Raw genomic sequence first — 16,432 nt, 5'->3', positions numbered from 1 at the left:
CGGGGGAGGCCGCCCCCTCACCTCCTGCTCAGGCAGGTTCTCTGCGATGTCTCCTTCGTCGACTGCCTCCCCGCGCTCCTCCTTCTCCCGCTTGATCTTCTGGATCCGCTCCCGTTTCACGTTCCCCGCGCTCACCAGCACGCTCTTCAAGGCTCGGAGACCGAAGTCGTAGTGGCTTTGGGAAGAGAGCTGCTCGTCACACAGCCTACGAGAGAAAGGGCTTCCTTAAGAACAGTGCCCGCTGAGCCCCGAGCAGCGTCAAACGTCGAGAAACGAGAACGGACATGTGGAAAGAAATGGGATTACACAGGCCGCGTTTAAATGGTGCAGTTAACACGTGCCAGAAACACGATTAAGAATGATGCTCAGCGACTCACTTGAAAAAAGGGACGATCTTGTTGGCGAGGACCTCCGCCGTGCGGAAGCCCTGAGAATACAGCATGACCTGGGCGATGAGCTGACGGTCGGGCTTGGTCATGGCCAAGCTCCGGAACAGCTTCTTCAAGTTGTCTGGGAGGTTCGACCGGCCCGCGTAGCCAGGGTTCATGGTGATGAAGATGGCCATGTCTGGGCTCACCTTCACTTGTTTGTTCAGCAGCTCACAGGTAATGGGGGCAGAGGCTGAAATTCATATGACGGTGTTAAGGCTTGTGATGGTCAGAAAACCACCGTAAAATCTGAAAGGGCAAACTGAGCACCCTGCCAGCCCAGGACCCACGGGAGCTGTGGCCTGGCCTTTCCGTGGGCTCTCAGCAGCACAGCGCCACCTGCCCAGGGAGACCCATTTCCACACTCCCTGCCCACGTAAGAGCCACTCAGGTGTGGCCCAGATCAAGGCACCGGAGCGGCGACTACCCTATCTGCGTGTTATTACTGAGCGTCACGAGGCCGACGTGGGAACAGGAACATAGCCTCACAGCAGCAGCAGCAGCAACGCCGATGAACCAACTGGCTAAGATCACGGACACGGCCCTTTCCTCAGGCCACTAAAAACCCACCCACACACAAAGACAAAACCAGCCCCCAACTCTCGACACTCAGGGTCAGGTTCCTCCGTAAGCGAGCGTGGAGGTCACAGGCACTCATCTCTCTGACACGCCTCTCGTTTTATTTGGGTCTGGTAAGACGAGCTACTATTACTATGGACCAAAAGGGAAAATTAACAAGCAAACTACCCATCGTGGATGTATGTAACTCCTCCAGCTCATGCGTCTAGGCTCTGTGTGGAACTAGCTCCCAGGGACCCCCAGACACATGACCAGGGTCGGGTCCCAACACTCCGGCCAGAAGGCCTGGCTCTGCGGGGCCACAGGGAGGAGCCCGGGGCCTCTGTCTGCAGAGGAAGCACGGCCCGCCCCGCTGGCTGCCATGGGGCGAGGTGGGCAGTGCCATCCTGGGCCCCGCCCACGTCTTCCATCACGACGCACCACCCCGCCTGCAACCTCGGGTCTGGGAACTACAAGAAACCCCCTCTTGTTTCTAAGCCACAGCAGGGTAACTGTACGCAAGAAGGCGAGCCTCACTCTTCTCGAAGCTGGGGTTGGAGTGCTCGCGCAGCGCCTCCTGGATGCACTGCACTTGCTGCGACACAGCCGACAGCATCCGCTCCTCCAGGCGGTTGAACTCGTCAAAGCAGCCCCAGGCCCCCACCTGGCAGAGCCCCACGAAGATGCGGCCCATCGCCTGAAACGAGAAGGGAGCTGAAAGACGGCCCTGGTGCTGGGCGTACAGGGTTCCGATCCTGGCTCGGGTGACTGGTCCAACCCGGGCAAATCACATCCTGAAACCTGTCTGCTCATCTCTGAAACGCGAATAATACCACCTTCCTCCCAGAGGAGTGCAGGGGGGTAGAATGGGCTGTGAAGGTGGAACCAGCTTCACCTGTGAGGCAAGGAGCCCAGCCCTACATGTAGCAAGTACTCCGTATACAAATGAACAGATTATTATTTTCCCTCTTGTGCAAAAAATTCCAGTGACAGAGCTAACACTTTTTGTTGTGTAAAAAAAGCCTTCGCTATTTGTTTTTCCTAAACACAGACACCAGAAGGATACGTCACACTGAAGAGTTAACCTGAAGACCTGAGGCTCACGTTGGCGTCACGCACCAGCTGGCCCCTCAGACAGCCCCAGTAACCCCGTTCCCAAAGGAGAGCGCTGTGCGCACGGCTCATGGCCCCAGAGGTGCGGGCCTGCGCTCCCCACCCGGGCTCTGCTCTAGGTGGCTCCCTCGGAGCCTCTCACCTGGAAATCAAAGGTTTCGTCACAGTTGAAAACTAAAACAAAGCGGCCCAGCTGGTGGCCGAGGGCCTTGACAGATTCGGTCTTCCCAGTCCCTGCAGGCCCTGTTATTTGAAGAAAAGGAATTGAGAACTCAAATGAGAATACGTCTTTAGCTTTAAGAACTGTAAAAAACAATCCTATTCAAAAGAAATCAAAGTACAGTTCGCCCTCTGTCTCTAAGCAAATTCCACCGGGTCCCACTGTCGGCCCTCCATATCCACAGGTTCCACATCCTGGATTCAACCAACCTCAGAAGGAAGCTTCAATTCACGGCTGGTTCAATCTGAGGATGTGAATCCCGTGAACACAGAAGGCTGACTGCGTATCTATTAAAAAATCTGTGTCTAAGTGGACCCTTGCAGTTCAAACCAGTGCTATTCAAGGGTCAACTACAAACACAGTAACTGATGTAAAGATTTAAAGTTTAAGAATGTACTAGCCACACAGTTAAGAAATACATTTAGATCATTTGCTTAATCTCGGAGAACTAGGTTCACCCCCTGACTTCACCTGACCAGGTGTGTGGAGGCACTCACCGAATGGGGACCCCCCGAGCCTGGCCTCCAAGGCCTGCGTCATCGTCAGATAGCAGCGGTCGGTGAGGGGGGTCTGGACCAGCTTGTCCTGAACACCCAGGTATTCGAAGCCGTAGTTGAACTTGGCATTCGCCATCTGAATCGACAGCTGCTGCAACACGTCGGTCTGCTTCGGGTCAAAGTAGAACCGCATCTGGCTGAGCCACTCAAAAGACTTGGCGTTGTCGACCTTGCTCTTGATCAGGGACCTGGTGACGTCTCTCTGGTGAACCAGCTCTGTGATCTGAAGACAGACTCACTTTAGGAGTTAATCGTAACGTACACTCCCTGAACTGAAGTACGGAAGTGCCTCTTCTGGGAGCGCGCATTACTTAGGAAACTGTGAAATGAGATCCTAGGTCCAATTATGATGTAAATAAGTATTCCGAAACATAAATTTACTTTTAAAAACAACAGAACTGGTAGTCACAGGATGGAATTACATAGAGTAAAGAACTGCAACAAAAACAGAGAATGACAGAGACACCCTATTTTAAGTAAAAACCCTGCAGCTCACATAAAACATGACGGGAGAAGAGCTGCCTCTGACCTAACAGTCTGTCTGCCCCACACGACCTCACAAGCCCAGCAGCCAAACAGCAAGGCTCCCAGACACGCCGCCGGAGGTGGAGCCCTGGGACGGTGGGGTGAGAGCGTGAAGACCCCGAGGGCTGAGCGTCACGCTTTGAACCGGGAGGTCACCCTTTGTACCAGGACGTGTATGTGGCTCCTGTTCCCCAAGGTTGCCCTTCAACAGGAAGAGAGAGCCAAGGACTACCCAGCGCTTCTCAAGAGGCCATCGACTTGCTTTCCTCCAAGACACCAATGAGGATATTTCTCGAGTGTGAGTTCTTTTAGCTGCTCAAGGGGAAGGCAGGGGAGCCTGACCAGGAGGAGGAGGACTCACCAAGTGCTCCAGCTTGCGCCTGCGGAGCGGCGGCTGCTCCATGAGGACCGAGTCAGCCAGCACGTTGAGGGTGACCTCCACGTTGCTCAGCACGGAGTGCAGGGGGGCCGCGTCACCGCTCCCGCCCATGCTGCTCAGTGCCGTCTCCACGTTCTCAGACCAGGCGATCTGGGCTGACAGGACCACCAGCTGGGCCTGGGAGGCGCGGCACACAGGAGACCCGAAAAAGTGGTTTTAAAGATCAGCCAGTGGCCCCACCCACAGACCGTCGCCCTTACACTGGACAGTACCTGGTATTTGTCAATCCAGGTGATGTAGGTATTTGGGTCGATTGATGTTGCTTTACCAAAGACCTCGACTTCGGTAACGGACTCGGCGAGGAGTTTGGCCAGCGTGACCCGCATCTCCTTTTCCACCAGTGTGAGCCACTCGTTGATTTTGGGATGCTCGGTGATTGACACAGGAGTTTTAAACATGACCTGAAATAAAGAAAACCCAAGAATTAAGGTGTGTGGAAGACAGGAGCGAAGTTCTCTGAGTTACGGTCGTAAACCTAACTACCTCCTCTCCTTCACGGGACGAGATGCCCAGGACGATGGAGTTGTCTTCATTGAGGATGATGCTCGAGACGCCAGCGAACATTTTCTTGAAGTGTTTCTGTAACTTAGCTACATTCTTACTGTTTCCAATGATTTCAAGCAAATCTTCGTCACCCACAAAATAGAATCTAAAATCGAAACAGCACTGAAGTTGCTGAAACGTGACACATACACAAATAAGGTGAATCAAACAGTAACAGAGGCCAGTGGGCGTGGGCTGTGTGGACCATCCCCAGCCTGAATGCAGATCACACCCAGGCCTTCTCCAGCCTCAGCAAAAGAGACTCACTCACCTAGCAAGACACTGAAGAGAAATACAATGCATTTCATATAATTCGCCTCACTTCATCAATAAAAAAAAAAAAAAACCTGCTCAATTTATAAGTAAACTATTCAGAGGGCTTCCCTGGTGGCTCAGACCATAAAGAATCTGCCTGCAGTGCGGGAGACCTGGGTTGGATCCCTGGGCTAGGAAGATCCCCTGGAGGAGGGCATTGTCAACACACTCCAGTATTCTTGCCTGGAGAATCCCCATGGACAGAGGAGCCTGGCGGGCTACAGTCCATGGGGTCGCAAAGAGTCAGACACAACTGAGCGACTTTCACTCACTCAAACTATTTCGAAAGAAAAAAAAATGCCACTTAGAAAATAAAATCATCAGAGTGAGTTTTTTAAGAGAGACAAGCTGCCTGGGAGGGTGAATAATAGTTTAAATGGAGCTTAGTATACAAATCCACGGTAGAAGATTAAGAGGAATCAGTCGATGAAAGGAAAACTGTATTCATTAAATGGATTACTGGCAACAAAACCCTTGATGTCAGAGTGAGCAACACACAGGCCAGGAGGGAAGAAAGCACAGAACTGGGCCTCCCCTCAGTCTGCGCCTGAGACGCCCCCTCACCTGGGGAAAGACGAGCGCTCTCTCTCCAGGTACTCTCCCAGGGCCTTCTGGATCTTTCCCAGCAGGTCTGCCAACCTCTCCAGAGACCTCTGCACCCCCTGGATGTTCAGAACGTCCATCACCAGGGGAGACTTGGATACTTTCTTCATTAGAGCCAAGAACTCCGTGCTGATGCTACAGGTCAAATCAGAAGCGAGGTCACTGTCAGCCTTCACGCAGTGTTCCCGGCCAAGCCCAGACTTCTGACCCCCACCCGCCGGAGGCCGCACCTCTGGAACCGCTGGGTCTCCACCGGCAGCAGGTGCTTGATGTCCGCGCTGCCCGTGAAGATGCCCTCCAGGTAGACCCAGCGCCTCTGCACATCGATCCACACGTCGAAGAGGGCCATGATGCGGTTCAGTTTGTCTTCCCAGCTCAGGGCGTCCTCCTCAAACACCTAGCGGGTGAAGCAGGGCAGAGGTCAACTGCTACCCTCTCCCCTCTCGGATATGCCAGAACTTACCCCAAAATGCAGACAGACATCCTACCAAGTTACGTGACTCCCATTTTCTAAAAACAGGTCCCTGGTAACCGTGAGCCTGGCCGCTTTTATTTTTAAACATTTATTAACTTATTTTGGCCAGGCAGCACTTGGGGTCTTAGCTCCCTGACCAGGGATCGAGCCCATGCCCCCCGCAGTGGAAGCCTGGAGTCTTAACCACTGGACCGCCAGGGACATCCCCGCGAGGCTGCAGGCATTACGGTGGATGTGCGGGAGGGAAGCCCCACAGCACACCTTGTAATACGGAGAGAGCTTCATGGCGGACACGCTGTTGATGTGTTCTTTGACCTTGTTGAAGAGGTCGTCCCAGCCGCGGATCAGGCGACACTTGTTCTGATAGTTAACCAAGTCCAACTCGTAAGTGTTCCACACTTCTCGTATCTGAATTGAAACCCAAAGAGGCAGGTCACCAACGTATGGGCATTCGCCAGCCACGTGAGTGACCGAGTGAGTTAACGTTATGGGGACAAGAGGGACCACAGGGGAGGCTCCGTTTTCACAGCTCAGGTGTGCATCACAGCCCGACACGCACCTGCTTCAGAAACTCCTCCAGAGCCATCTCCCCCTGTGCCACCAGCAGCACGTCCTTGACAACAGCTTCGTTCTTCTGCAAGTCTACGTCCCAGATTTGGCCGAGGGTCAATTCAGACACAACCCAGTTCACGTGAAGCCGCTTCATCAGCTGTTTCCAGTGGCGGTCCTTAAGTGCTTCAGACTTGAGCTCAATCACCAGCATGTTTATCTGTGGAGAGAGGGAGCTGAGTTATCCGTGTGGCGTGTTTCCGGCTGACCTCCCAGCCGGCAGCTCCAGGTCACCCACCTTCAGGTAGCCTTTCAGGAGCCTCTGCACAAACTCGTAGGATGCATACTGCCGCAATCGGGCAGGGAAGTTTTTCAGCTGGTTCAGGAGGCCATCTAAATTCTGTCGAAGCTGTCAAGAGAAACCCAAGGTGGTATTCAGTTTGCCAATGTTCCTTTAAAGGGTGAAACATTTAAACACTAGCCTTTAAAGAAATTTTAGGTAAACGACCGGGAAGGCACTTCTTGTGAACTCACAGCACAGCTCCCAGCTTGCCAAGTTCCTAAGTAAAGTCTCCAACTGTCAACACGCGAAGGGCAACGCGGTATCTGTTTCAGTGACGCATACCTTTCGAGGCTGCACGGAAACCCACGGCTGCTCCTTCATCTGGTCAATCTGCTCCCAGACCTTAGAAAGCTCTGACCAAACGCCTTTGAGGTCCTGTAACTCTTCTAAGGCCACCTGCGATCAAGGACAGCAGAGCAGTTATACTCCAGAAGAGGAGCCACCTCGGACCCTGCCAGGGCCTTTGGGACAGCCGGGCTGGAGGCGAGGTCGGCACGAGGTGCCCGTGCCCGCCCACCCGCGGGAGCGGCTCGTACCTGGACGCGCTCTTCGCTGCCGCTGAGAAGCCCTGTGTCGGTCAGCTCCAGGGCCTCCTTGGCCTTCGCACACTTCTCGCGGTCGTCCTTCAGTCTGCCGAACTTCCCTTCGTATATGGTGAGAGCCTGAAGCGCCTCCTCTGGACGCAGGTTGCCCTGAAGCAGTCAAGGCCAGCGAGTCAGAGCCAGGTCTCCGGACAGAGGGGCCCGGCTCCGAGGCACTGGAGGGGACTCTGAGCTCCCTTGAGTGTGTCTGTGTGTAAACATTCCCAAGTGCACGCTGTTGATGCGTGCCGTTACTTCCAGACGTGACCTGGGCAAGGGGAGCACCCGTCGAGTCAGGTGTCCCCTCGCGGAGTGCTGGGGAGACGCTGACCTGGGCCCGGAGCAGGACAGCCCTGCCAGGCACGCCCTCCCCAAGGGCACGGCCGTGCTATCAGTGACGAGGGAAGGTGAGGAGGAAAGCACCGTTCTCACTGGAGGCGGCTCGACTTCTGCACTGACACGATTCACAGATCTCTTTCCACTTTAATAACCTTTGAGAATGACTACATCAAGTACCGATTCAAGTTTTCTTTTTTTGCCACGCTGTGTCCTATGGGACCTCAGTTCCCTGACCAGGGGATGAATCCAGGCCCTCAGAAGTGAGAGCATCGAGTCCTAACCACTGGACCCCCAGGGAACTCCCTCAAAGAGAGTTCTAGCTAAACACATCACCCGCGAGGCAAGGCGATCAGAGACGTCCACGCTGAGGTGCCGCACTCTTGCCTACTGATCAGCCCTCACTCCCCCGCATGACCTGGCAGCGCTGGCATCAGCGAAGCACAGCCTGCTTCACCCCGGGGCCCCTTGGCCCAACCAGACACAAAGCGGGACCTTAGGCCAGCAGCATGGACCAGCTGAGGGCAGGACGGAGGCCGACCCAGCAGACGTGTGTGTGTGTGCCAGGTTGGGGGGTCGGGGGGAAGGAGCGGGGAGGAGCCCGATCGGTCCCCAGGCCTTGCGTGGAGAACCGAGCCCCGCCCACAAAACCAGACCAGCATCTAGGAAGCACTCACATCTTTCCCCTGCAGGGTTCACGTGTGTGCCTCCGTGTGGATCTCGCCCAGCGAACCAGGCGGGCCATGACCTACATGGCTGAGCCCCATCCTGCCTGTCTGCACACCCCTTGGCACGCCTGCCTGCCGCCACCGGTCTCCACACGCAAGACTCCCCGCAGAGCAGTGAGGCCCCAACACCCTCCCCCAGCACGTGTCTCCATCTGACTTGAAGTGCGTGTCCTTCCGGTTCCCTTCTCATCCTCTGTCTCCTGCGGGAGCTTGTCCCCCTGGGGGCAGGCTCCTTTCTGGTCACCGCTGTGTTCCTGCTGCCCAGAACATGGCTGGTGCTCAGTACAAACTCTAGTGAACGCGGAGGCCTGGCTGCGGCAGTCTCTGGGCACAGAGAGGCTTAACCACTGCGAAGACACTGGCACAGCCCAGGACGGCCCCAGTGCACAGGCCGGGCAGTGGCACCGGGGGACGCCTGGCCTGAGTCCACAAGAGCGCCAAGTCTAACTCCCAGCTACAACTAAGAGGGTAACTTACGAGTGGAGAAACGCTAGGCTTCAGAGGCATTCCCTGACTGTCGCGAGGGGTCTGGCTGAAAAGAGGTCTGTCTAAGCGGGCTTTCACAGTATCACATCCACTCTCTGCAAGTACGGCTCCCTTAATTACAGGAAGGCAGCACCTTCACCCTGGGAAGCGCAGCCGCGGCCGGGCGCCTCAGTCTGAAAGCGGGGACACAGAAGATGCTGCTGGTGTGGGGAGAGCACGGGGCCGCGCCGGGGCTCACCGTGACGGGCTTGGTTTTCTCCCAGTCGGTCAGCAGGTCAGTGGTGCGGCTCTCCACGGCCCGGTCCTCCTGCACGATCTTCATCTGCAGGTTGGCCACCTGCTGCTGGATGGCGGAGTCCTTCCGCCTCATGATGTCGTTGAAGGCCCCCCACTCCCCCTCGATGTTGTCAATGTAGAGCCAGGACGGCGGGAACTGGAACCTCTGCTTCTCCAGCAGCCGCTGGCCATTGCGATAGAGCTGGAGAGGGAACAAACACATGGGGCTTTCTCTTCTAGAGGGGTAACAGGAGCTACGGTCAGACTCCACAGGAGAAGACCTCCGTGGGTACAGAATGCACCTGCTCTCCTCCAGGAACCTCCCCTGCCCACAGCGCTGCGTCCCAGGGCAGCAGGCCGCTGGGGGCCCGGATAGGCCAGCCCCGGCCACACTCAGGCGGCCCCGAGCAGGGCCTGAGCGCCCTGGAACTGGGCTTCACACCCTAGGTCCAAACTATGAGAAGGAAATTTAAGTTTGAGAACTTGAAGATTAACAACTAAAGTAAAAGATTTAAAAAGATAAGAACCTGTGGTTCTCAAATCTTACAGTGCCTGAAGATCACCTGCAGAGCCTTTTAAAATGCAGCCACCCAGGACACTGGGGTCCACCTTTACGGGGACACTAGTGGGTACGACAGAGACACCCCGGGGATCCCCAAGACACAGCGAGGGGCAGAGCTCACCTCGACTTGCTTCTCAAACTGCTTGATCTTCCGTTTCAGGGACTGCACATAGGTGATGAAGGTCACTGCGTCGGAGGTGCTGGCCGTGTCCACCGAGTGCTGCTCCAGCTCCTGGCGGGACTGTGGGCAGAGAGCATGGCGTCAATCGGGGAGCCAAGGGGGCCGGCGGGCCTGCCGCCCTGCCGGGGTCCCGCCTCCTCACCTTGGAGATCTGGGAGTGGAACTCCGTCATGTTGGAGCCAAGCATCTGCCCAAATTTGCTGAGCACCTCCTTGTGCCAGGAGTCGTACTTCAGGTTCACCTTTGACTGGACCTGCAGGGGGAGGAATGTTCACACTGCAGCTTCCCTGCGGTCAGATGCTGCCCTCACAGTGCGCCTTCCAGGCGGCCGGCGGGGCTCACCTTGCCGTAATCTATGACCACCGGCCCAAACTCTTTCTTGGTCTCTGCATTATCGAAGGTCCCCCGGGCCTTCCTGATCTGGACCAGCAGCGCCTGCCACCTGCTGAGGTCTTCCCCGAGCCGGTTATAAATGTTCTCGGCTTGCATGTCCCACAAGCACTGGTACTGAAGCCAGACCTGCAGACAAAAGCACAGCCACCCACAGCAGCTCGACTTCTCGTTCTGTGAAACGCCAACGCGTGCGGTCGTGCTCTGCTAAAAAGGCGCGTGTCCCTTCATCGCTGTTAGGAAAAAACTCTCATTCCGAACGCTCGGTCTCCCAACCGAAACAGAACAGAGTTTTCTGCTCTCCAAAAGGATTAATATCCCAGAAGGTTCATTCTACCATTCACTCCTTGCTTTCAAATAGCAAATATTACCTCATAAATCGCATTACGTTTGGTCAAGACTTCTTAGCTCCACATTCATTCAAGCTCACACTTGCATCGAGGACAGATCACACACGCACCGGAGTGAGAGGAGCGCCTCACCTTGACGTACTGCTCGACCTCGGTGACGATGCCCATGACTGCAGAGTAGGACTCCTCCAGGGCCACGGGGCCGTCCGGCATCCGCGTCAGGGCGTTCCGGTAGAACTTCTCTTCTTCCGTCAGTTCATAGTGGACGCCCACCTAATCGAACAAAGGCGGAGATGAATGCAGGGAGTGTGTATAGAAATGTGAACCTCAGCTGCCTTTCACGGCGTTGAAGTAAATTGAAAGAAATGGTACTTAAGGGATAACGTTCACTCATCCCGGTCACAGGTAACCTAACTCATCAAACCAAGGAAAGGAGCATCAACCACAAGCTAGAAGGTGTGGCATCCCTGTTTGAGCAGGCGTGCCTCAGGAGCGGGGAGCAGGGTGTCCAGAGAGGGCCCCACGAGACCCGAGCCTCTCATCCCAGCAGGCGGGACTGAGGGTGTCACCTCAGGGAGCGAGGGACCACCACCAAGTGTGAACACCAGCGTGCAGTCACTCGTCGGGGTCAACAACCTGCGGGCCGGTCGCAGGCCAGGCACTGCTGCAGGTACTATGAACAGACAAAGGCCTCTGCTGGCACAGACTTAAGTTCTGCGGGGGAAGGGAAGACGACCGAGGGAAAAGCAAAATACACAGGCCGTCAGAAGGCGAGCAGGGCTGTGGAGAAACGGGGTGGGGAAGGAATGTGGGGGCAGGACGGATTTCACACAGGGAGGCGCAGGAGGCCTCACAGAGGTGACCCCTGGCAGAGCTGGGGGCGGCAAGGCAGCCGCGGGGGCAGGGGATGAGCAAGGGCAGAGGCCCCGGGGGCCAGTGTCCATCTGGCCCGTGTGAGGACAGGTGGGGCCAGCATGCTGCAGCAGAGCCGGGGGGGAGGGGCAGGCGGCAGGGCAGCATGTGTCGGGGGCCCACAGGCCCCCATGGTGGGCTAGACCGGAACCGTTACCAGGCCCTCGAAACAGAGCGTCGGGGTCAACACACACCTAAGAGGTACTCTGGGCTGCTGCGCTGACAGCAGCTTTTAGAGGGGCAAGAGCAGAGACCAGTGAGGAGGGGGCTCACCTAGGCCTAGGGGGTGAGATGTACCTTGCACGACCACAGCACTGGACGCCACAAGAAACAGACCAGGGTAAATTCTGAAGATGGAGACAGTGGGCGTCCAGGCTGACATCAAGATCTGAGCAGGTTAGAGGCCGGGGAAGAGAAGACGGGGAGACGCAGGTCTGAGGGAGGGGACGTCTGCAGGCGGCCACGTGGAGCCGCAAGGCGGCGGCAGGACCAGCACGTGGAGTTCAGGGTAAGGACCAGAGGAGGCAGGAGCGCGCAGGGCCAGCAGCCCAGACGGGGCACGGAGGGCAGGGTGGGGCAGGCATGGAACACGCAGGAACCAGTGACGTGGACTGGGCGGCGAGGTGCAGGGAGAGCTGGGGGAGCCAGGAGCGAAGACCAGGCCCCAGAGGATGGAGGAGAGAGAACGGAGCTATGCGCACAGCTCAGACAAGAGACACACCTGGGACTGTGTGGAGCAGTAACTAGGGGCAAGTGTTGGGTCACATCGCTCCCCGTCCAGCGTTCCGCCAGAGCGCTGAGCTGACAAGAGCGCTGAGCTGAGGTTCAGGGCTTCCTTGCGGGCACTCACCTGGTACCGCTGGCTCTGGATCCGGGGGAGAGACAGTACCACCATCTTCCAGGCGAACATCTCCTGGTACAGCTTGTACCTGCACTCCTCAATGGGCGGGTTCAAATAGATGACCTGGTTGGTGATCCTCAGCTCGTGAACGACGTTCTGGAAAGCAAAGGTGTAGTTTTGACTCAGCAGTCTATTTCAGTTCAAGGGCTTTGAAATATACCATTTTCTCTCTCTGAATCATTACACTAGTTCTGTGTGAACCAGAAAGTCTGTTGCTAACAGATTCGGCCTTCTGTGAGCTTATGTTTGGTCTGCAGCCCTCCCCAAGGGCCCGGAGGCGGTCAGAAGGCAGCTCCGCGTGGGGTCCTCCTGGGCGATCAGCGAAGCGCCATGGGATCTGATGTGTGTGAGGATCTTGGGGCGTGAGGACCCTGCGGCCTGAGAAAGCAGTGACACAGGCCGACCCGGCTGTTGTAGGCTCGCAGGCTGGGAGCAGTCTGTGCCGCCCACCAGCGCTTTGAGCGAGTTTAAGAACTTCAGCTCAGTCTCCACTGCACGTCCGATCAACTCAGACACCCTCACTTGCGTTTCTGCATCTCGGTAATTTCTTTTAAAAGTATTCACCCCAGAGGGATGAATATCTGTAATATTCAAAAGTGAAAACATTTTAAGTATTAAAAGAAAACATGAAGTCTGGGTAGGGAAAAAAAAAAAAAGCCAATTGTTTCTCTCAGATCAAAGTTTCTACTTGCCCACTTCTACCAGACTTCTGATTTGGAGACTTTCACTGGTAAAGAGAACACAAATACTGTCGACCACACAGAACTAAAGTATGGCTCAACGCATCAGTGTAAGGTGGACGCACGTCTAACCAGCACCTGTGTTACCTGCAGAGTTTAAGGAGACCTTTCTGGAAAGCCTGCCAGGCCCCCTCAGAGCCCTCCTTCCCACGATGGGAAACGGCCGCCTGGAGACGAGGGCTGCTGTCCAGTGTGCTCCCGCATCCTTTCGGGAGAATTCTACTCAGATTTTTATTAAAACTGACATTTTAGGGTCACAGTCTGACCTTCTACTTGCAGCAGACCATTATATTCAGTTCTTCAAATTAATTCCTACGTACATCCTAGGAGAAGAGACATTTTTCCCCCAGTGTAGATTTCTAAGTTTTATTTTCCATTAAGGAAAAAAAATTAATAAATAAAGCTGGGACTTCCCCGGTGGTCCAGTGGTTAGGGATCTACCTTCCAATGCTCCGTGGTGGGGGAACTAAGACCCCACAAATAACTCAGCTGTGAGCACAACTGCCGAGCCTGCACCAAAAGGGAGACCCCATGCCCCGCAACCAAGCCCCGGCACAGCCAAATAAATGAAAAAAAAACCCCCACGTGTTTCTGAAACTGTTTTTGACGTAGAGCAGAGTTCTAAGGCAGGCGTGAAGAGGAAAGGTATGCACCCTCTTCAGCCTCCTCTTGAGTGGTGTCGTTACCAAAACAAAGACGTGAGCGCCGGTCCATCGTTCAGTGGCTCAGTCAATGGGGGCTCCGTGACCCCGTGGCCTCCAGTCAGACTTCCCAGGGTCTCACAGGACACCACCTCAGTCGGAGGCCACAACCCTTCAATCTCTTCCACTCTGCAACACTCAGCTTTTCCCGTCTTTCTCTCATGCCTTGGCACTTGGGGTGCTCTCTGCAGAACGGCCCTCCTCTGGGTCTGCCTGGTGCTGCCCTCGTGGATGGTGGCGGGAGGAGCACAGGGTGAAGAGCCTCCTCCTCACCCCACGTCACCCCGGGACGCTGACCGGGCCCAGGTCTGCCCACCGCAGTGGCTTTCTCACTGGCGCTTTATTTACTGCGGAACCGGCTGCCCTGGGAGACACTCACCTTGATCTTTGGCTCTCCTCCAGGCTTGTGACTAACTTGAGGGGCATCTGTATCCATGTCAACCTCTGCTTTATCCTCCGCTTGTCCAAGGAGCACCTGCGTCCAAGCTCTCAGGCCAGCTTGCAGCCGGACGCCCAGTATCCTTTCAATCTACAGAGAGAACATGTCCCAAGAACAGTGTTTCTCCTGAAGTTAGCTTGCAGAGCATATTGACAGAAAACCGCTGTTTGAGGCCCAGGACGAATTGCTCCTGATCACAAGCCTGCACCCCCGGTTCCTCAACCTCACGTCTTCACCCTCCAGCCTCGGGTCACTGACCACTAGGCTGACTGTGCTCTCCACCTGCGGACTCCCGCTCACAAGCGACAAGCAGAGCACAAACGCACAGGTGTGGTGAAGGCCTTGATATGTGCTCAGTGCAACAGAAAATGCAGAGACCAACACCAGCCTCGGGTACAAAACCAGGAAACTGGAATTTGCAGGTGAAGCCATTTTCTTCTTCAAATCGAGGCACAAGTGATTTTGTTATTGTTGCTGTTCAGTTGCTAAGTCATGTCTGACTCTTTGTGACCCCAGCACACCAGGGTTCCCTGTCCTTCACTATCTCCTGGAGTTTGCTCAAACTCAGTCCACTGCGTCAGTGATGCTACCCATCCATCTCATCCTCTACCACCCCCTTCTCCTCCTGCCCTCAATAACTGACTATAACATTAGTTTCGGATGTACAACATACGGATTCAATATGTATACCTATTTGTAAAATGATCACCACAGTAAACCTCAAGTGAAAAATGAAGTCAGAAATCTCTCATCTGTGAGATTTCCAAGGACTAGGGTGTCCGCACATCTTGCTCAGAGTCCCCCTCGTTGTGAGCCACTCAAGCATCCTGCGAATGCTGCGGGGGCGGCCTGAGAAAACCTGGGGCTTGCACTCGATTCAGAAGACTGGGGCTTCTGAACGTTTGCTCTGTTCAGGGCCATTGGAGCAATCACTGCATTTCACTAATCCACTTTAGAAGGAAAAACCTGTGACCCACACACAGCTTCAGAACTGACCAGCGGCCACCTGTCCACTGAGTGACCTCTGCCATAAAGCACCCTCCCTGCTTCTGGAGACTTCACGGCTGCTCTGACACCTGCTGACGAGAAAGCCACACGGGGTGCTGAGTGTGCTTCCAACACCCACCCCACAAGGGTGAGCCAAGATCCTCTAAACCAGGAACAAGAGGTGCGTGGATGCTGGGGGGCTGGTGGAGGGAGACAGGCGGCCAGAGAAGGCGGCCAGGAGAGCCACCTCAGTCGTGAGCAGAGCAGAGACAGGCTGCAGGAGGTTGTCGCGCTCCCGGAAAACAGAGCGCACTCCTCTCCTCCCCCAGAGCTCCCTGCTCCCGGCGCAGGAGGAGGGTGCCTGCAGCACTACCCCAGTTTGGCTCTACTGTCAGCTACAGGGATTTCTGGAAAGAACTGGATGGTCACGGTCACTGAAAACTGCCACGGAAACGAGCTTTTCAGGGACGACCTAACAGACTTGTGGACCGGGGCCACCCCCGTGCAGACAGCAGACAACGCCATGTGCAGCCGGCGCCACCTACCTCCATGTCCAGCTTGCTGACCCAGATGGGCAGGTTGGAGTAGGAGTGCAGGTTGAGGTCATCCACAGCCTTCTGTACTCTGTTCAGGATCTCGGAGAAAGTCTTGTGGTCGTACAGGCACGTCTCCAGGGAGCGGACTTCCAGGTCTATCTTCTCCTCGATAATCAGCAGATCGTCCACCTAAAGGAAGGTGCAGTTCGCATTTAAATCACCAGCTTACCCCAGGCCTTTATCTTGTGTACACTCTTCTCAATAAACGTCCAAGGCAGAGAAGTTCTTCCTCAGAGCGCTAACCCTGCGTGCTGGCCTGACACCACACCCCGCCTGTCTCCAAGGAGGGAGGGGAAAGGTATGGACACCGGCACCTCCCCGTTCCTGCTCCTACTCCCGGGAAGGTGCCCTCTGCCTGCACGTGCGGGAGCAGGACATCAATGTGCGCTGCTCCGCACCTTCCCTCTCCAGGAGCCAGCCGCACACCAGCCCAGCAGACTCCGCCCTGCCTGCCGAGGCAGGAGCAGGGCCAGGAGGCGGAGGCGACCGTGGGGAGGAGGGCCAGGTCAGGGGTGGGCCGAGCGCCAGCCCGCTGTCCACGCAGCTTTATCAGTAACGAAGCTCTCGTGCCCTTCATCTCTTCCCTGGCTCCCTAGCA

At 55.7% G+C, this 16,432-nt stretch overlaps 1 protein-coding gene across 1 annotated transcript in view; it reads right to left on the bottom strand.

Moving 5' to 3' along the window:
* Positions 1-16,432, bottom strand: part of DYNC1H1 (dynein cytoplasmic 1 heavy chain 1) — a 61,611-nt gene that overhangs the window by 27,652 nt on the left and 17,527 nt on the right. Inside the window, exons 9-31 of the mRNA XM_052659503.1 lie at positions 15,784-15,963; positions 14,192-14,341; positions 12,321-12,467; positions 10,691-10,831; positions 10,161-10,337; positions 9,961-10,071; positions 9,759-9,878; positions 9,038-9,277; positions 7,205-7,360; positions 6,951-7,064; positions 6,624-6,734; positions 6,336-6,545; positions 6,038-6,184; positions 5,532-5,698; positions 5,263-5,436; positions 4,324-4,489; positions 4,053-4,241; positions 3,763-3,957; positions 2,817-3,099; positions 2,242-2,342; positions 1,524-1,683; positions 378-621; positions 22-205 (exon numbers count right to left, since the gene is read on the bottom strand). Of these exons, the coding sequence (XP_052515463.1) occupies positions 22-205; positions 378-621; positions 1,524-1,683; positions 2,242-2,342; positions 2,817-3,099; positions 3,763-3,957; positions 4,053-4,241; positions 4,324-4,489; positions 5,263-5,436; positions 5,532-5,698; positions 6,038-6,184; positions 6,336-6,545; positions 6,624-6,734; positions 6,951-7,064; positions 7,205-7,360; positions 9,038-9,277; positions 9,759-9,878; positions 9,961-10,071; positions 10,161-10,337; positions 10,691-10,831; positions 12,321-12,467; positions 14,192-14,341; positions 15,784-15,963 (3,867 nt within the window). The remainder of the gene's footprint in view (positions 1-21; positions 206-377; positions 622-1,523; positions 1,684-2,241; positions 2,343-2,816; positions 3,100-3,762; positions 3,958-4,052; positions 4,242-4,323; positions 4,490-5,262; positions 5,437-5,531; positions 5,699-6,037; positions 6,185-6,335; positions 6,546-6,623; positions 6,735-6,950; positions 7,065-7,204; positions 7,361-9,037; positions 9,278-9,758; positions 9,879-9,960; positions 10,072-10,160; positions 10,338-10,690; positions 10,832-12,320; positions 12,468-14,191; positions 14,342-15,783; positions 15,964-16,432) is intronic.

This window comes from Budorcas taxicolor, chromosome 21 (assembly GCF_023091745.1).
Source record: "Budorcas taxicolor isolate Tak-1 chromosome 21, Takin1.1, whole genome shotgun sequence".
Lineage (NCBI taxonomy): Eukaryota > Metazoa > Chordata > Mammalia > Artiodactyla > Bovidae > Budorcas > Budorcas taxicolor.
The sequence above is the reverse complement of the archived record's forward strand: the minus strand, read 5'-3'. Positions and strand labels throughout refer to the sequence as shown.